This window comes from Atractosteus spatula, chromosome 17 (genome assembly GCF_055471065.1).
Source record: "Atractosteus spatula isolate fAtrSpa1 chromosome 17, fAtrSpa1.hap1, whole genome shotgun sequence".
NCBI classification, from domain to species: domain Eukaryota; kingdom Metazoa; phylum Chordata; class Actinopteri; order Semionotiformes; family Lepisosteidae; genus Atractosteus; species Atractosteus spatula.
In genome coordinates, this window is record NC_142722.1 from 13,464,452 (window position 1) to 13,484,558 (window position 20,107).

The window sequence follows — 20,107 nt, forward strand, 5'->3', positions numbered from 1 at the left end:
ATAATCATAATACAGCATCCATGCTACCGTAAGCTTTTCTTAAAGAAAGGTTGAATGTTCTAGCTATAGATTATCTTTATTAGAAATTCCAGTCGGTTCCAGAAATTGCAGAAATTAGCAACTCGCTTCTGATGGTGTGAACTGGTATTTATTGGAACGAACTGGTTTAAACTGTTCACCAGTTAATTTCTACTGGTTGCCAACAGGATGCACAGTAAACCGTCAGTTCGAGCGTCAAGCGGTAATGAACTAGAGTCAACTAGTTTCGGAAATGTTCTGCATCGTAAGGTAACGGGGTGTCGTATCCAATTCACTACGACAGCTGATACTGCCGAGCTGATCCTTTTGCAAGTTCCATTACTGGACAGGCGCGCACACGCATGCATACACTGTACGGGACAAGTATATCGGTTCCGATCTAATCTAAAAGATTTTCGATTTTTTGGGGAGAGATACAAAATGTGTGATGAGGGGAAATCATGTGGGCTCGGTAGGTAGCAGAATCGAGGCTACCTAAAAGCAGAAGCAAGATTTTTACGCACGAAAGAAGCAGATGAGGAGTTGTGGTCTAAACCGGTATTCTGTGTTGCTACAAAATAATCTGACTTGTCTCGCCACATGTACTGTAGCTATACTGCTCCCCTGGTGTGCTTGCGGTTTGTTCTGCTTGACTTAAATTTAGCTTCACTTTCAGATTTAAATAAAACCATATTAACTCTCCTCTGCGCCTTGAACCGGCGCACAGCACGTGATAATGCACTGGCTGACTGTTAAACTTGACTAAGAATAGGTTATTTACTCAGTAGAATTCAAAGACGGAAAACCGCAAACTTGTGCTTTCTGCTGATACTCGTGCCTTAACGTGTTCTCTCTCGAATGAGCACACTATACAAGAGGTGGGCACGGGCACTAATAGTACAGTATGGTTAGAGTTTTGTACTTATCCTCGTTAGAACGTCCAATGATGTGTTACCCTAAACGATTACGTAAACTCAAAGCAAAATAAAAGAACATTTACAGTAACTCCTCAGTTTCCTGAGAAACACTGTACAGCCCTAATGCTAACAACCTTGCGTGTATTGGCTTTATGTCAACAGTGAGATGCCAGTGGTGACGTTTAGATATCGTATTCATATTAAAGTTCTAAAAGTCTTGTCGCTTGAACATTTTAAATTCCCGGTGTTCATGTTGTGCAGAAAACTGTCAAACGTTTGACTGCGAGATGAAGATAAATAAACGTCTTTAATTTTTATCTTTGCCAAGACTAACACCTTGAACACACTGGCCTGCTGCGATCAGTGTGATATTCAAGCACTTATTGTTTTATTCAAAGCAAACGCAACCTACTGTAGCCGACTTCTAAAAAGCGGCTTTGGCAATGGTGATGAAATTCTGGCCATAACACCACTAATTCTGAATTTCAGAAACCCCTGTCTTACAGTGAACACAAGAGTATGAAAGTTTTTTTTTTATAACTGATCTTTTAAAAATATTTTAAAATTCATTTATGTATATTGAATCAGAAGCCCAGGGGTCTAACACATTGTTTTTGCCACAATATGCAAACAATTTGTGTTTAAATTGTCTTGCTTAGAAGTCCATATGCAAATGCAGCATATACAAATGTATTAAGCAGCAGAGGTAATTAACCCTGTGGATTTTATAAAACCTTTCTTACCCTATCTGTAACTGCACTCAACAATAATTAGTATTTTGTATCTGCCTTGTACAAATGTTAACTAAATGATAATTAATCTCAATAAAAAAACAAGACCATTAACAGTATTTCCTCAATTTCCCACAAAACACACAAGACATCTTGTTAGCTTTAGTACAGTACATGTGTTATATTAATGTCAACAGAGAGTAATCGAGGTTGTCAGTGCTAATGTTTAGACAGCAGCATGGCCACCTGTAGCCTGATCTCATCAGATCTCAGAAGCTGAACAAGGCTGGGCACAGTCAGTCCTGGGATGTGATCTCTAAGGAAAACCTAGAGCTGCTGTCCCCACTTTCCCAGGGTTCATATGAGTATGGGTGTGAACCCCACCCTCCTGGCTATATTAGGACGGCACAAATGGGATTTCACAATACACTCATCTATACTCCCCCTTAATTATACTGGTGTTATAATTTCTCTCTTTCTTGCCTGATCTAATGGTATAATTAAAGGTATGACTGTCACAATCATTTTTTTTCATTTGGCTGTCAAAGGCATTTTTTCGTCTTTCTCCTGTAGTGCTCGCGATGCTCTAGCTTGAACATGTTTCTAACAGTTTTTGTCAATTGGCATCAAAGTATTATGATGCACACAAATAAGCTTTTGCTCCAGACATACACCGAGCACAACATGAATTCCAATTTCAACAGGCATGAATGAAAATCCTTCAGAGCCAATCAGGCAAGAACACAGTAAACTCTAATGTGAAAACACCAATCAGAGAACAGCTCGGAACCACTGACATTAACCACAGTGACCTCTGAAATGGCTTAATTTTTCCTGAATGTGCCACTTCACAGATCTGCTGTGTAGGGTGTCATCGAACATAACAAGGCAACAGCAAACTGAGGCCACAAAGATTTTTATGTATTTAAAGAAAAATCTGTGCTGCACAGTTAGCCTCAATAGTTCTAAAAGGCACTATTTTCTTCCAGAGCATGAAGCACATGTTTTCACATAATAAAAGGCTGAATGATATCGAGCATGGGACTAAGGTCAAGTTTGTGTCATGAACTACAGGGCTTTTCTTCACAAACATGTGACTGAAGTCTACAATGTAGGCCTGTCAAACAAAGTCTTCCAAAAAAATTGCCAACCCACTGAAAGTGGACCATGATTCAAGACTAAACCAAGAGAGCATTAGTTTACAAAAACACAGACTTACAGACTTAAAGCACTGGTCCATTTTAAAAAGAAATCCTCCTTGTCATTTTTCTTTGCAAGTCCTTTCTGTGGAACAAAGCAGAAAGCTACTGTGAGGCAGCTCATTTCTTTAGTGGGAAAGATTAATAATACATTTTATTTTATATAGCGCCTTTAAAGGTGGCTTCTCAAAGCACTTTACAGAATGACAATGGCAATAAATAAGAAGAATACACAAGATAAAACACAATTACAATAGACAAAGGAGACCGTGGATGGTGGTACTAAGTATAGTAGGAGCAGAGCGGTAAAGAATGGAACCAGTTAAGTAAAGGCTCTTCTAAAGAAGGTTTTGAGTCTGGATTTGAAGGAGTTTAGAGAAGGTGACTCTCTGATATCCTTGGGGAGTGAGTTCCAGAGCTTGGGGGCATAACAGGAGAAGGCCCTGTCACCCATAGAGTGTAGATGGGCTTGGGGGACAGTTAGGAGACCAGAATTAGAAGAGCAAAGGTTGTGAGGTGGGGAGTAGGGCAATAGTAGTTCATAGTAGTTCAGACAGGTACTGAGGTGCCAAGCCATGCAGAGCCTTATAGGTGAGCATGAGGATTTTGAAGTCTACATGGAATTTGACAGGTAGCCAGTGCAAGGACTCCAGGATAGGAGTAATGTGATCACTTGCAGTAGACCTGGTCAGGATTCTGACTGCCGAATTTTGGACGTACTGCAGTTTGAACAATGTAGGTTTAGATAGCTCAGCGAGTAGAGCATTACAATAGGCAATTCAGAAGAACACAAATGTGTTGATCAGCTTTTCAGCCACAGTTAGTGATAACATTTTGACAATATACTGCACATGTGGGTCAAATGTTAAGCCAGAATCTAATATCACCCCAAGATTTTTTAAATTAGAGTGAAGCTCAAGTACAGAACCATCTACAGATAGGGTTACAGGGGGTGCCAATAAGCATGACTTCAGTCTTGTCACAAAAAAAGCTCTAATTAGAAAACCAATTTGCTTGAATAATGGAAAGGTCAGTCCAGAGAAGAGGATCAAATTATAATATTAGAAACTAAGCTTTAAATGATGATTGACTCCAATTTTACATAACTAGCATGTTTATTTCCCCAGCGGGCAAACTGCCTACATTACAGTAGATGAATTAGATGGGCAGTTTGCCCGCAGTCTGTCAACAGGTTAAATCTTACCTTGAGGTTTTCAAAGGTGAAGTTTCATCAAGCTTCCCGTCATGAAAGCTGAGCTGGGTGGATTCACAACAAACATTTTATTTGCCTGCAATCGTTTATGTGTTTGTACTGTATACCACACACTGGAAAGAAATATATTGGCTACAGTTGTTGCAGAAAATATCTGAAATCTTTTTTTTTTTAAATTGTAAAAACTGAATTTGAAAAGTCAACTTTCACAATCTGCAATCCTGATAAGATTTACTAATTGGATATAAGCCACCAAATATCAGAGAATCTAGTCAGGCATAGAGCTTCTAAAATAAAAGCAATGAGATTACAGCAGTAAGGGCTTTTTGCTGTAGTGGATATCCCTCTGTCAGGGCCAGTTTTTCTCCATTGTTCATTCATCTTTTCAAACTCTTGCCCTTTCCTGTCTGCTTTCCCCCTTTCAACAACCTTGTCACTCTCTGTTTGGGCATCTGAACAGGATGAGAATGAACTCAAAGAGTTGCAGTTTCTCTCTCCGTCTTCCCTCTAAGCCCGGTCGCTCTGCCCCTGCAGGCTCCTGGCTCTTTTTAGCTCTTCTTCTGAAAGTTTCTCCAGCCCTCATTAATGACTTGTTTTGCTAAGGCTCCAACTCTTCTAGGTGTTGCTGGTGAGATCTGCATTTTCAAGTCCATCCCGAGTGGACTGTTCCTCCTTGAATACAGCTGGTATCTGTTCTCTAGGTTAATATATAAAAGTAAGCTTTCAATTAGTTTCAAACTCTAGTTGCTTTCCAGCCACACATTCCACCATATAGTTTTGGCTATATCGAAAAAGCAAAACCACCCAGTGAGCAAACAGCTCTCATCTTTGCAATATTCATTCCTACACCCTGCATTCCCTTGTTCATTCTACAGCAGCACCTCTTTGAAGAAAGATTTTCCCCCAAACCACTTCATATTAGGTCAGCTTCAAATGATACAATACTGTAAATATAGGTGGTTGTGGAATAAAGTATATAACGTGTTTATTCTTATATTGCGAGCAGTATATGTTTTCAGTAACTGTTTTGAATGTGTATTGGTTCAACTAGATTGCAAGTCTACAAATAAGAAACAGGCAGGACAAAATATTTTCAATCCTGTAATATAATATAATGTCAGGTGACACACCTGACAAAGACTCCACAGCCGGAATCCTACAGATGTCATCTGCAGCAGTTGTCCATAACATCTTTGAAGCATAATGTTTAGAAAAACATGAAAATCTCAGATATGGCACTGCAATATGGCACTGTTTCAGGAATCACTTGGGCCTGTAAGCCCACCTATTTTGATTAAAACAAAAATGCCACTATTTAGATAGCAAGAAAAACAAAGAAAATGCAACTGGCATTACGGTTAGAAGCACTTACTGTATGTGTATAATGGTAATGTGTTGTAATTAAATCCTGAAAAAGCTGGCCTGTTATCAGGTTCCATATCCAGTGTTCAATAAAAGACTGAGATTTGTACTATGTTTTTATGCTCCCACATTGTCTCTTCAGCATGTAGTGATCATGTAATGTAATAACTGACAATATTTGTAAATATCTGCAATATTGCTATGCATCTGCAAAGATGAAAGGAGATGATGTTTCGGTCTCTCCATGTTGGCTCAGATGTTATTAGAACTCCTCTGGCCAGGATGAACTTGAAGACAGCTTCTACAGCTTTCTAGGAGCAGTTGGAGTGCAACACCTCTGATTGAGCAAATTATTTAGTGAATGTGTGAAGTGCAACAGTCTTGAGGCACAGGTGGTAGACCGTTCTAAAATCTAGAGGACAGGGTTTGTCCCAAACTAGGGCTGAACACCAACACTGTACCTGAAGATCGTGAATTTGGTTGTGTTTAAAACAGGGGTTAGGAACTGTAGGACCTCAAAGGTGAGGCCACAGAGTCGCTCTTGATCATAATTACTTAATTAAGCTAATTAATTGGAATGAAGCCCAATCACCAGTTTTCCTATGACCTTCTAATTGAAAAGTAAATGAAATACATGCACACCCCAGGTCTTCTAAGACTGAAGTTGCTCATCCACAATTTAAAATGCAAATATTTTTTAGGTACTTTAAATGGTTTCAGGGAGAGTCGCAGCACAATTTATGGGAAACCTCAAACGGTCAATGAGCAGAATTCTGGAGAATCTCTGGGATCAGTAGAGTCAGCGGCCGCAAAGAACGTGTCCATGTTGGAGAAATGTCACCACTCTAAAAAAAGGCTATAAAAAAATCTTTTTGAGAAAGATTTGCCCAAAACACAGTCAACTCTCCGGAGCAAAGCAGGCAGGGTGATGGAACAGAACATCACATTCTTTCACATTAACAACACGGCTTATTGAAAAAAAAAACACAGGAAGTCAGAGAAGTGTTGAATGATTCTTAGCGGTTTGTATCAGCTGAATACAAAGGCAAGAACAGAATTATAGATGTGTTTGCCACAGGTTTAAAAAAGCGATACATAACTTAAACATTCTAATAATTACTGTCATACCAACGCCTGGAAGGCACAATTTAACATAGACACTCGGACAATGAAAACAGTCTTATCTTTACACATTCAATACAATATACTGAACACGAGAAACTAACATTCAACACTTCCAATTTTGCAGCTTTCAATTTTGGCGGTTACCTGTTTCCGTCGTTACAGAAGATTAATGACAGAGCACCAAACCCGCTTGATTTTGCTCTGGGTGTCAAAATCCAGGACTATGTACACTGGAGAGCCACATAGATGAAAAGTAGCAGTAGCTTGCAAACCCAGGTCTGTCATTTATGCACAATTGAGACCAACCTCGTAGCAAATGTGTGCACCTCCACCTTGTGCAAGTATGGGATTAACCTTCAGATCAAAGAGAAAGCACATGGAGAAAGCTGTGTACAACACTGGGGCAGAAAAAAAATACACCTGCCCAAAATCTACTGCTAAATGCCCTTTCAATAATTATTGAGATGTTAAGGAGGGCATGTATTGAATTATTCTGAAATCCCAAACCGCTCCACTTCCTTCAGCTAACCCCAGAACAGTCTTACATGAATAGTGGAACATTCATTTGCTATTCCTGGACAAAAAAATGTTTAGGGCCACCTTCATAACGCATTTTAAGGCACTCAAAGTTTTATGATGCTAAAGATGATATCAATACATTTGCATTAGTAGAATTCATTTGAAAAAAAAACTTGCAATGTTTGCAATACAAAGTCAAATAAGGAATTGATTCTGAAAAACTGCTGACCTCTCGGTCAGGTACTAACTCAACAAGCTTCTGACTTCACTCAGTCCCTGAATGAAGACTTTTTAAAAACCTACAGGACTGGGATTTCTCCTGGACCACTGCTGGTGGTAATTATTCTAATGCAAATGTATAGAACAATGTAAAGTACAGCAGGGATTTGTGTTAAATAAATCAAAGATAAAATGTTGGAACAGTCACTGGGCGGTTCCAACATTTTATCTCACTGCAAGCCACTTCTCCTACCAGTTATGCTGCCTCCTTCAATGAGGGTGTTCAAAGCATTGCCATAAACCAGAACAACAGAAATCACAGCTGTGTTCAGGTATTTCCCCTTCTTCTCAGATGCAGCCAGATGTACAAAGGAGCAGACAGACGTCTGCTTAATGCTAGATATTGTACAGTAAAGGACATCTGCTGGAAACATATCTTATTAATATAATGCTAACCTTCCTGAGAATATGGAAATCTACATAAGATACCTAGAATAAATATGGGCTTCCTAAACTCTGCATGACAAAGTCTCATTCGGTTTACTACCAGAGAAGCACTAGACTAGCCGTTACCAGAGAGGACGGGAGTGGTAGTGTGGAGCTGTGGTTAGGGTTCCAAACTTGTAACTGGAAGGTTGTGGGTTCAAATCCCAGGTGAGACAGTCCTACTCTACCAGTGAAGAAGGTGCTTCACCTGTGCTGCTCCAGTACAACACCCAGATGTATAGATGGGTGCAAATGCTAGATGTGCTGGATAAAAAAACAAACTAGGATTTTGACAGGATACAGTACATGTCCACTGGTATTGTAAGCTGCCTACTGTTAAGAAAAATAGGAATCATAAAATGTATCATATACTACATAAGGAAGACAAACTCTTAAAGCTAGAAAGGAAAAAAAATCAAGTTCAGCATCAGCAACATTTCTTCCAAATTCAGTACAATCATTTAATCTAAATTTCAGCAAGAGAGGTGCAACAGAGGAAGACTTAGTGGGCCGAAGTCCTGGATGGTACAGCATTTCCTCAGGCACACTGATAATTATCCGTGAGTCTCTTTTCTTGCCATCGCAAAGTTATTTCAGTGGTGAGAGTAACTCTTCTAGTCCAGATGTGTCCCCCCAAAAAACAGAGAGCCAGCAAGGGGCAGCTTATATCCTGGCACCCAGGAAAGGGCGGACAATTCGTATTGTCACACAAGTGGCAAGAAAGAGCTGCACATTTTGTCAGCTGAAACTGCGCCATTTTAGAAATACAACCGAAATCTGAACTCTAAAGAAAACCAGCCAAGGCTCATTCAAAACCTATGGGAACTCCATGAAATAAAATACAGTCATTAGTTTTTCTTTTTCCATTTCCCCCTAACACTGTTTCATATTAGATAGAAGATATTTGGATTACTGTAGATTGCAAACTAGCGAGGAAGATATTTCATCTAATAATGACGGCAGAAACAGTTCAGCGGCTGCCACTCTTTAACCTTTAAAAATTAGTACTCTCAAAGGAGCAATTCCAGTTAAATCATAACTACCAGCATCAATAATTCTTTTTTATGGTATTGTTTCCTTAATTCTGTAGATAATGGGAATGTGATCACTGTTTATTGAAGCAAGAGCTGTCTGAAAATTTGACGGCTCTTTTTCTCTGAAGCAAGCATTTTCAAAACACTTCAAACAGGTACAAAGTGGTGTCAAAAAAGTGAAAGTGCCCACACTTTCATACACACTCTACATTGCAGAAAGTGATCTATTTTTATCTGTAGTCTACACAAAAAACAGAAGCAGCAGCACAGAAACTTGTCTCAAGTCACCAGGCTGCCTGCTGAATACATGGGGTTATGAAAAATTTGAATTGAAGTCAAAATAAAGGAAACTCTTCTCTGTGCTTTTTCATCACTGAACTCTTCAAAAAATCATGTTTGTTCTGAATAAAAGATTCTTTATGTTTTTCAGTTGTTGCAAGAATTATGTTATTATTAATAGTAATGTTTTATTAATGCAACATGGCTCCTCATTTTAGTTCTTTAGACAGTAGATGCAGTTTATCTGTGTTACTGTATTCATCCACAGTAAGACGGTACAGTAGTATCTCACTTAACAAAAATCTTTCCTAGAGGAATCCATTCTTTTTTAATGCTGCCTAATGTAATGACAATCACTCACAATTTAAGAATAAATGACTAGGCTATAGGTCTTGAAATCTGCGAAAACAAGAATGTCAATAAATATGCAGAGATATTCAAATCTACAAGAATGTAAAGCTCCCAGGTCCGAGTAATGCTGACTACCTCTGGACAATGTTTCCCTCAGATGATATGCATAATCACAAATGACAGTATGGCAGACTGTACTACTCCCTGACAGCTGACAAGCAAGTCACACAAGAACCGGAAACAAAAGCAAAAAGTTCCAGGAAACATCTGCATGTGAAAATAAGGCAGTCTTATTCAATAAGCGACTTTGTGGTCATGCGGTGTTGCACTCATGGTTAAATATACCCTTCCATAAACCAGGTCGGTCAGCATCTGAAGGTGTAGCAAGAGAAAGACCAATCCACTCGATTCAGCTCAAGCACTGCCAGAAGAAAATCTGCAGCTGTCAGGTGACTAATGTAGATTCAGTTTTAAAAGGTAATACCTGAATGTTTTGACAACAGATGATAAATAAACTTTGCTTTAAAAAAATCAAGAATGTGTGCATGGGTTAGCCGTCTTAATACCTACTACATCTGACGCTCCTTCTTTCTCTCAGGGTATGAGGTGACAACTGGCTGGAGTGGACAATATTAGTGGCTTATAAATTCCACTGGTGAAAGCAAACAAAAACAGATCACCGAACAGCTCCAAGAGCTTTGGGTTCCAGATGTGAGAATATGTTTTCAGTGCAGAGTTCTCTCTCTTTTAAAAAAGGCACAAAGGTGGGATTTCGACTTTCGCAAACTAAGAAAAAACGGTCTTAATGAGTTTATCAACCATAGCAACTCATCAAGAGCATCACAGGAGTGCACACCGCAGAAATGTAAGCTTTATGCTGAGGGGGAAAGCAAATATCTAGCCACAATTTACCTGAACAAGTACAGGGCTCACAATGTGCAAAAGTCTGTGAAAGAAAATCCAAATATTTATTGTTGGGGCTTATCCTTATAAAAATATACTGGACAAAGAAGCTCCATTGTCTGTCTAAACACAGGTACTGCTTAGTTATTCCTGTTACAATCATTTTTTATTGGTTGAGTGTGGTCAAAGTCTGTGCTTTTCTTGGTTTGAGACAAGTATTAAATTGTTAATGTTAGAAATGCAACAGCGCTGAGATAGTTTTTTAAGTGGCAGCTGAAGAACAGAAGACGAGACAAATGTTGAGTCGACCTTACGGACAGCTGTTTGTCTGACAAAGGGACACTGACTGCTGTTCCTTCTGGTGCTACAAGGGGGACTGGTGTTGTTTCACTTTCCTGCCTTCCTGGCTAATCGAGAAGATCAGAGCATAGCTGCACTGAGAAGGTGCACTGCGTGATTGCTGGAATGCTACTGCAAAAATCCCAAATGGCAATTTTCTCCTCTGTTAAAGCTCAGTCCCAGAGTTCTTGCTAAGGAGTCTTCCTGATTACCCTGATTAACATGCTCAGACGAGGGGCATCTCAGGATTTGAGCGCTGAGAGTGTATGAGAAGCATCTCCGCCTTAAGTCCCTCTCGGCTCTGCTGAGCGGGGCGCCACGCTCGGGCCTCGGCTGGGAGATGACAATGCTGCTGTGCTGTGGGCTGCTGCTGCCTGCGTGTGGGGTAGCGAACTCGCCGGGGGCCTTGGCGTGGAGCGCGGGCACGGTCAGGTCTCGAAGTATTTGTAAATGGCCGTGACGTAGATCATGACGCTCTGCCAGTCGGGTCGCTCTGTGTGCACCATCTCGTTGATGTCCTGCGGTCGCCAAGAGACAAACATCATTAGACTTTCTGTCACGGTGTTCGGGCTGAGCCATGACTGGTGCAAGCAAATACAGCACCGAGAAAAAAAGAATGAGAAAAAGAATTCATCAAAGTTAGTTATTGGTCACGGTTTGCTCTTCAGATTTGCAAAACATTAAATTAAAGGACAATAAGACATTTAAAAGAATAAGGATTATGCATTATCAGTACTATTTATATAATCACTTAAGTTGCAATCTGCGTATTTTGATACATTAGTGGTATTCTACATGCCATATACACAAAAAAACAGTTTCAGGTAGGCATATCGGCCAGATGTGTGTTTGCTGAGGTTGAAGTCCGATCTATCAATATCCCAGTTCACTGTGTGTACTCAGAAAGCTACAGCTTGTTTCTTTTTCTCTGCTTCAACTTGTACATCCTGCACCAGTTATTTCAAAGAAAATCATTTTCTCAACACTAAGAAATGGAAAAATTCCAATAACAAGTAGTCTCCTATTGTGATGTGTACAATGGCGCAGTCACTCAACAAGATAGGAATCAAGGAAAGAAAGAGTATACAACATCCTAATCAATTTTTTCTGTGAAGATGGTATTTATATCAGTGTATATATATTTAAACTCTGACAGACCTATGACACTGATCACAAAGGCAGCTGAATTCACTGAACATCCTCATGATGCTAAAACTCCTGTAATTAACTTAGGTGTTTTTCAGTAATAGGAGGACTGTAGAGATTGAGTTATTGCCATGACAAAATTCCATTCCATAGCAATGTTATTTTAAAAAAAGGGTCATATCAGAAATACAAAGAACAGAATCCCTGATTAGAACACAGAAAACATCTGGGAATAGAAGGAACAGGACTCTTTCATTGGGAAACTAATTTCTAGTACATTCCGTGTTGTTGAAAATACATTTCAACTTGATTTTTAGGCTTGACAGAGAAGCAACCGAAAATTAAAAATGAAACAAAGCTCAAACTGCAAACACCTCCTCCATCTCAGTTCAGAAATGAGAACGCTTAACTACTACAGCAATACAGTTAAAAACAATTTTACACAAACGAGAAACAGTATTTTCTCAATAATAGTATAGTAACTGTTTAACAGTTCCAAGAGGATCGCCTGATAAAGTGCAGATAAGAGCTGTCTTGTATCTGAGCCAGAAAAGCCACTCCTCTTGAAAAAAAGTAACACCGCAATTCTGCACTTTAAAGCCAAAGTAAATGAGCACATTTCTCTTTTGTGGTAATCTTTATCCATCATCAGGTCAGTTTTAGGTACTTGGAGTTTCAAGAGGGCAGCAATGGAAAACTATCCATCTTTCCATGCTGAGCATCTGGCTGCCCTTGTGCGAAGTGACACGGGTTAGCCGTGCCGTTAGAAAAAAAGTGAGCAAACTGAAACAACACTTGTTGTAAAGTACTTCCTGAAGTTGGATTTTTTAGCTTAAAAACGCCATTGTGGAGAACCGTTAGAATATGACCTATCAAGCTTTTTAAGCTTATCAGCTGCTTCACTTCCCTGGGCTGCTCTATGACACCTGACTCATATTCATAAACTAAGCTGTGTGAGTGTCTGTGACCTGCCCCTGACCTTGCTCTTATTAGTAGTACCAATTACACCCCCCGGCCACTCAAAATCTGTCATTTCACAGCAACACAGTACTGTATACATGTTCAGAGGATTGCAGAATACATTATATGGTATTGATGAAACCCAAACAGGATATGTATAACATCCTTTAGTGTGTTGATGACTGTCACAACAGAAACCACCTTTTGTTCTATAAACAACGGTGTTACTGGTATCAAAGATTAAACAGTGAGCTTCAAGTAAATGTTTGCTGTTGGGGCGTCCCTCTTCCATTGGTATCAGCAAGGTGATGAAATATCACGCAGCTAAGAGGGAAGGGGTTCATTTTGTACTGTAAGCGATAAAACAAGCATCGCGGCGCAGGGATTTTTTTAGGATCTTACCAATGTGGACTTGATGCCAACACTTTCCGCAGCCTGGAAAGCCAATGTGAAATTTCTTCTCTGAAAAAGAGAGCAAAGTACAATGAGCTTCCTGTGTTATCGAGAGTTTAAAAGTCACCCATCCTGTCCTTCAACTTAAACAAAAGCTGGAGTTTTATTAAAAGGCCAAGAAGCTAGCAAATTTCAGTCAACTCTACGCAGCTCAAGAACGAATTCAAATGCTTGTATTAGGATATCATCTGCACTGCTTGAATTTTTTCCTTCCCGAAACTCTGTCATGAATAACACATTGACACAACATGACCAAGGTGTGGCTTTTTGTTTTAGGTCATGTGCTCAATATGAAAAAATGCATGATGAACTATCTGAAGACAGATTCTATCTATCCTCCACTGTGGTTCAAAATCTCCTAGGAGCCCCAAACAGATCTAGCCTCACCACTTACCTTGTCCTGGCTGTTTAGCTCCTGGTACGGAATGTGAGCAGGAAGGTAGGTGTGCAGGACAGCACAGAATGCCAGGCCATCGTTCCAGCTGCTGCTAAAATTAGTGATGTCAATGTTCTGGAAGAGGAAAAGGAAAAAAAAGTCACGTGCTTGCTGTTCAGCTATTCAAAGACAATATATATCTTTAAATGTGCGTACTGTACATTTCATTGATGGATCCGTGAAACCAACGCTCTACAAACATGACGTGGCTTATGAACAACCATCTGTCCCCACTCATCCCAGTGCTTATCCATACAGATCCAGGACGTGGCAGCATACATAAGACTTGTCTCAGCATTTGTATAATGTGATGCTCTGCCTGGCACTATACTTTATTTGTTCTGATTCTTTTTCCTCCAATAGGGATAATCCGACTGGACTGTTGGTTTGACTGTGCAGAACTCTTCTGGTAGGTTGCATGGAAAAACATTAGACAAAGCATGTGATCACCCCCATAATACAAGGAGAATAGACAGTTCTTTAGGAATTTACTTCTAAATACTTGACCAAGTCTTATTTCAATTCTGGAACAGGATAATCTCTGGACTTGATGTAGTTGGTTGAAAAACGTTTTCAGGAAACCACAATATGAATTAATGTAAGACCAGTACATTTCAGATCGTTTCCTCCAATACAGGTGGTGGTCCTACCTCAAAAATATCTACAGATTAGTTGTAATTTGCCCTCTGTTGAAACCAGACCAAAAAAAACTATCATTATATGAAATAACAAGTAGGTAACCAGGTTTTATAAGGTAAATTACAGGTAAATTAAGGTAATATACAGGGCTCGATTTCTTGAGTTACCACCATTTTTCTCCTCCTTCAATTCTCATAATACATATAACGCAAAAAGCATCATCAGTTTGTATTTCTTTAATGAAGTGTCAGTCAGAAAACACTATTACTATTATTAGTAACTATTAAGTATATTTATTTGATAATCAGGTCCGAAGCTGATGAATGTCTGGTGGCATTTAGGTTAAACTTTATTTCTAAAAAACAGAATAAAGCATGATCAGTCAATAAAATTTAAATTCCATCAGGCCATAGCAAATAGCTTAAATTATTTCAATAAAACAAAATTGCCTTTCAGGTTGTATACGATTACTATAAAATGTGATTATTATATGCTTATTTTATGCCGTATTTGTAGCATATGCTTAACCTTAACCTTCCATTATTACTTATTAGAATTACATAACACAGCACGTGGACTGACATACTGTAGTGATTAGCACTGCTGCTGCCTGTCCCTGAGCTCAATTCTGGCATTCTCGTGTACAGAGTCTGCATGTTCTCCGTCTGTTCAAGTGTTGTTTTTTCTGGGTCCGTAAGTTTGGGTCAATTCTCAAAGGCAGGTCCCCCGATATGGGCTCAAATCCCATCAAGGATGTGGTCACAACTTGCATCCCTTGACTCCAGACTGAGAAGACAAATAAGCTTTCTGATAATGGATGGACAGCTAATACAAAACACGACTCAAAATACAATCTAGGCTTGATCGGACTGTCCCAAACCAAGATTTTAATGATTTCAGACGCAAGATCATGCTTTGTGTTCTGCCCAACAGGTAGGCAAACTGCTTATCCCACTGTGGCTCTTCTTCCTGGAGCTGAAATAACCTGACAACCTTTTCTGTCGCACTGCAATAATTCAGCTCCCCCCACAAACTGTCTTTTATTGCAGCAGAAAATTAAGCAAATACTGTATGTTTACAGGTATGTTATAAACAGGCAATAAGCTTTTAATTGTTTTATGTCATTTGAAAGCTGAGCACGATTAAACAGCAAAGACAACAGGTGAGTACAGTATGTAGGCTTTTTGGATGGAAGGTGCCACTTTAAAGACAGAAGTCTGTATCTTCATGTTAACACACCTTTATCTTCAAAACTACACATGCTTGTTCCCATCTGCCCTGCAGCCTCCACCCATTCTTCACTGGCTGAATGGCACACTGTACCACACACGTGCAGAAAGAGAGGCACTTCTTTACATAAAGAAGTTAGGGTCATCTGGAGAAAAACACCTAACTGCATTAGTTCCTGTCACAACCTCATCCGAAAAGCAGCTGGCTGAGATTCTCGGAAAACTAAGCCGCTAACAACAGACCAGCACGAGCCTGGGAATAAACTCTGCTCTCTGGTCACTTGCCTAGCCTAAGCCTCTGGATCACGAGAGGCTTCGATTTGGTCCCGTTTCAGACCGCCAGACCCTCTCACCCTTGTGTTCTCTGCCTCAAAATAACCGTTTCTTTTTCTGTCTTATCACAATAGTATCCTGCAACAAAACAATGCAAGGGTGAGTCTTCACAGCACAATGTACTCTTTTTAGCAGATTTCCCCCCCATTATTTGAATTTGCTGATCATGTAAAACAAGTAAATCTGAGGAGCGGGGGGGTTGTGTGTTAGTGGGTCTCACAGTGAGACGTGCTACAGCTCGATGACAGGCTGCCAGGACACGAAAGAAACAGGTTTTAGATTGATTAACTTTCAAGGCAGAATCCCAGAAAAGTGATCAATCCAGCAGGCTTCTTCAGAATGAACAGTGATACAAGAGCCAGAAGGTAGAAATGGACACTGCTGAAAGTCACTAAAAACCAAAAAAAGGGGGCCACTTTACCCAAAGGGTGGTGGGAGTGTGAAACGAGTTACCCAGCCATGTTTTTGAAGCTGGATGAGAGAGCCTTGGGTCAATGAACTACTAACTACCAAAAAGCCCAGAAGGGCTGTATGAGTCCTTCTGCTCTAAACTGAAGACACCTAGACAGAACCCCAGTACCTGCTTGACACTGGAAATTTCAAAGACGACTAGAGCAAAAAATAACTAATGTTGTTAACTGATGTACTGAAGGCTGATTTATACATACAGAGTATAGCCCACTGTGGCAGAAAGTGTTTCAGTAGGTGCCATCACTGTATTGTGATAGTTCACTGTTTTACATTTACAAGAACTGGGAAAGAAAAAAGAGAAAATCCAAGTCCTATACACAGATATCAAGGTAACTTATGCACAAACTGGACACCAATCTCAAAACTAATCAATCAGGGCAGCCTTTCTAATCACCTCCTTTGGAATTCTATCCCAAAGCATTCCCACAAAGCCCTGTGAGAGCCTTCGGGGGCGGCAAAAGCTGAAAACTAACCCGGTAAAGCACAGGGTCAACACCACTTAAAAACAAATCAATATTACCCCCCCCCCCCAAATCTCGGAAGTTCATGCGGCATGAGAAATCGTGGCCTGGAGAAGATTTATTCCTGGTCAAGTTCAGCACAAAAACAACAAGCAAGCCCCCCTTTTTTCTTGTCTGCTTCCTTTCCTGGTCCCTGAAGAAGACAGCCTCCCAGTGGCCGCGGCCCCACCTCTGCAGAGCCTGCAACCTACGTGCCTGCGCTCACAGTCCGGAGCAGGGGGCGCTCGGGGCTCCACGAGGGTTCCGTTGCCATCGGAAACGGCTTTGTCCGGCCAAAGCAGGAACAGCGATTCACAGATGTTGGAGGTGGGGGGGGGGGATTAAGAATAGCACAGCCCTGAATCAGAGGCAGGAAATACAGCCAGTTGCTGGATGAAGACCAGTGCATTTTTAAGATACCAGTCCACACACACAGGCACCTTCCTCTGAAGTTTAATTTTGGCTCATTACTTCCTCATCGATTGCCACTCTCAATGTCCAGTCCTCATCGTTCTATAACTGATCTCTAGCTATCATCCAGGCAGGCCGACTGCCTCCAAAGCCCGTCAGGTAAACCCTAATCTTTAGTCTTCCTTTAAGGGGATTCTTGACACAGCTCATTTCTAACCTTTTCATTTGATATTGCTCTAAGCGCGCTCTCGCAGTTCGGAAAAAAATAACAGATACGGCTTTTCCTGCCGAGTCACTGATGCAGTCGGCGAGTGCTTATTTAAAACTGGCTGGAGTCAGACGGTGTTTTAACAGGGAGATCACTGAGCTGCCATGCAGATCTCTGATGTGGTCTTCCCAGTGAGAAAGTGTATGTTTTGCATTGGGGATGGCTACCCTGGTTTCCTGAAAACATTTAAAATACTAACCGCAGAAGAGATTTATGCTGCTATGGTAACCAGTAACATGCACACATACTCTGTGATGCGATGCGGAGCGGCATATGTGAAAATAAAATTTGCGTGCTCCAAAAGAAGAAAAAAGACATCTGATTTTCATTAAGGATGATCACAGTTTAAATCCGCTCTCATCTGGAGGAAACCCGGATGAAATGATAGCTTTTCAGTATGTGTTGTCCATAGTGGTCAGAAAGAGTGAAGAGTGGGTTGAGGGCTACACCCCCATCACCAGTTTCACCTACAGTACAGTATGTCACTGATGACCAGTGACTGGGTCTAACCAAACAGTGATGGTCTACCAGGCCTGGATTGAGATTGAGCGTCACTGTATTCTCTGCATACCACGCAGCAATAACTCAAAATGTGCCAGAACCCCCAACCGCACAGCTCTGCCGATCAATGGAAACTCTCCTGTAGGCACCGGGACGTCTCAAATGTTAAATGTCTCGGACATACAGTACATGAGTTCTGCCCTCATGTTTCTCTTCAAACTGGGGGGAGATAATAAGTCCCCTCTCAATGTCCAAATTACCATCTTCAGGCATGACATTTGCTGGAAGACCTAACTCCATGGAGGAACACCAATATTTTAATGTTCTGCAGAAATCAGTCTCAAGGAGACCAACACGGCTACCGTAGATTACATTTTACCAGAGCAAAACCACGGCAGGATGGTCTGATTCCAATTCTTATCTTAAAAAAAGTACTTCATTACCTTCCTTTCTTCTTTTTTTAATGCGCGAGCTCTCACTTTTAACTTTTTTTAAATCTGCTATATTTGGAAAATGAAACAAAAAACCATTAACTCCAAAAATAAAATAAAGTGGGAATTCCAAATTGGAAAAGAACACCTCCTTTGTTCTTTGAGCAGCTGAAACATCTGACCCTCTGAAAAACAATCCTCTGTTTCAGAATTCTAACCAGACAGAGGCTAAGAATTCAAGGAACGGGGAAGAATTATTGTACTATAGTGCCAGGAAATCCAGTTTCTTTCATTTTGTTTCTGCACTGTTCGTTCGAACTCTCCTCTGGAGTCCTTCTTTGATTTGACATCTCCACAGCCTGCCATTGTTTACATTCCCACAAGAGCTCAGGACCCACCATCTCAGTAACTGAATTACAGCTTCATTCAGGGCTGCAGCTCAGGGGGGGTATCCAGGACAAGGCCTGTGCGACTACTGAGATGTATTATAAGTTGTGATGATGACAAAGAAAACATGTTTTCTCAAGGGACAGAATCAACCTAGAAGTACCAAAGAATATTGAATTATATGTCATTCTTATTTATTTCACAGGAATAACAGCATACATTTAAGTCTTTATGTGTTGGATCTAGTTTTTTTTACCATTACAGCCCTACGGCTAAGACCAAAACTCTTGTATCTTAACCCAGGCATGGCGAACAAAAACCGTTTTGACTACAGAGGAGTTTTGAGCGAAGGAAGGAGGGGGCAGATGCTCTCCCTTACCTGTAAGAGGACGGCGAGACCTCGCAGTCACAAGGGGTTCGGGGCCGTTCGACAGGCGTCCTCAAGACGCTTGGTCGAAAGCAGAGGATGGAGCCGGGAGGGAAAAGCTCAAGGGGAAATTATAAATCTGTCACGCTGGCCTTTGCATCAGCAATGGAGAGGAAATGAAGTAAGTTATTCGGAAACAATTAAAGAGAAAGGGCTACGTGTACAGTGTGTCGCTGACTGAGAATTTGTAAGAGTTGATAGGGAGAGGTGCTGTAAATGAAGACAAGTTGTGAAAATACTTTCCCATGGAAACCACAATCTGTTGTATTACAATTCTGTAGAAGGTTTATTTGATTTAGACCATCCTTATTATAAAAGAGGAATGATTTCTGCCACCTACAAACTAAATATTCACTCTCCGATCAGGCAGGACTTGCTTGATTAGCTAAACACATCAGCGCCCACTGAGATAACTTGCCTGAGATTTTCTATTCAGTACAGGTAGAGAGCCTGCAGAAATAATCAGCATTTTCTCACTGAACGGTCTTGGTCTACATGAATGTAACTGATAGAAATACTGCAGATGCGTGTCCAGCTGGAGACAGCATCACTGCCAACGTTCCCAGGCAACTGAAAGACTAAAAGTCACCATATGAAGGTAGAAAGCAGGTGTCAAGAAAAGCACCTGTCTTGATTAACTGGAGGCAGCACCCCTTTGTATTGAGAAAACACGGCGCTGAGAAATACAACCCCTCTTCTCCTTAATCAGCTGAGGACAATAATAGGAGATGTCGCAGAGAAAAGGTCTTCCACCTATAATTCTTACCCTTCTCACTCGGCAATGAGGCAGCATAACCTTTTCAGAGACTTACTAGGCATC

The 20,107-nt window shown here is 40.6% G+C and overlaps 1 protein-coding gene across 2 annotated transcripts in view; it reads right to left on the bottom strand.

Annotated features, from left to right (window-relative positions):
• Positions 1–9,604: 9,604 nt before the first annotated feature.
• Positions 9,605–20,107, bottom strand: part of specc1la (sperm antigen with calponin homology and coiled-coil domains 1-like a) — a 69,373-nt gene continuing 58,870 nt past the window's right edge. Inside the window, exons 15-17 of one of the 2 annotated variants that reach the window (XM_088936116.1) lie at positions 13,649–13,765; positions 13,204–13,263; positions 9,605–11,213 (exon numbers count right to left, since the gene is read on the bottom strand). In XM_088936116.1, the coding sequence (XP_088792242.1) occupies positions 11,124–11,213; positions 13,204–13,263; positions 13,649–13,765 (267 nt within the window). In that variant the 3' untranslated portion in view covers positions 9,605–11,123. The remainder of the gene's footprint in view (positions 11,214–13,203; positions 13,264–13,648; positions 13,766–20,107) is intronic. The other variant, XM_088936115.1, reaches the window with a different exon arrangement.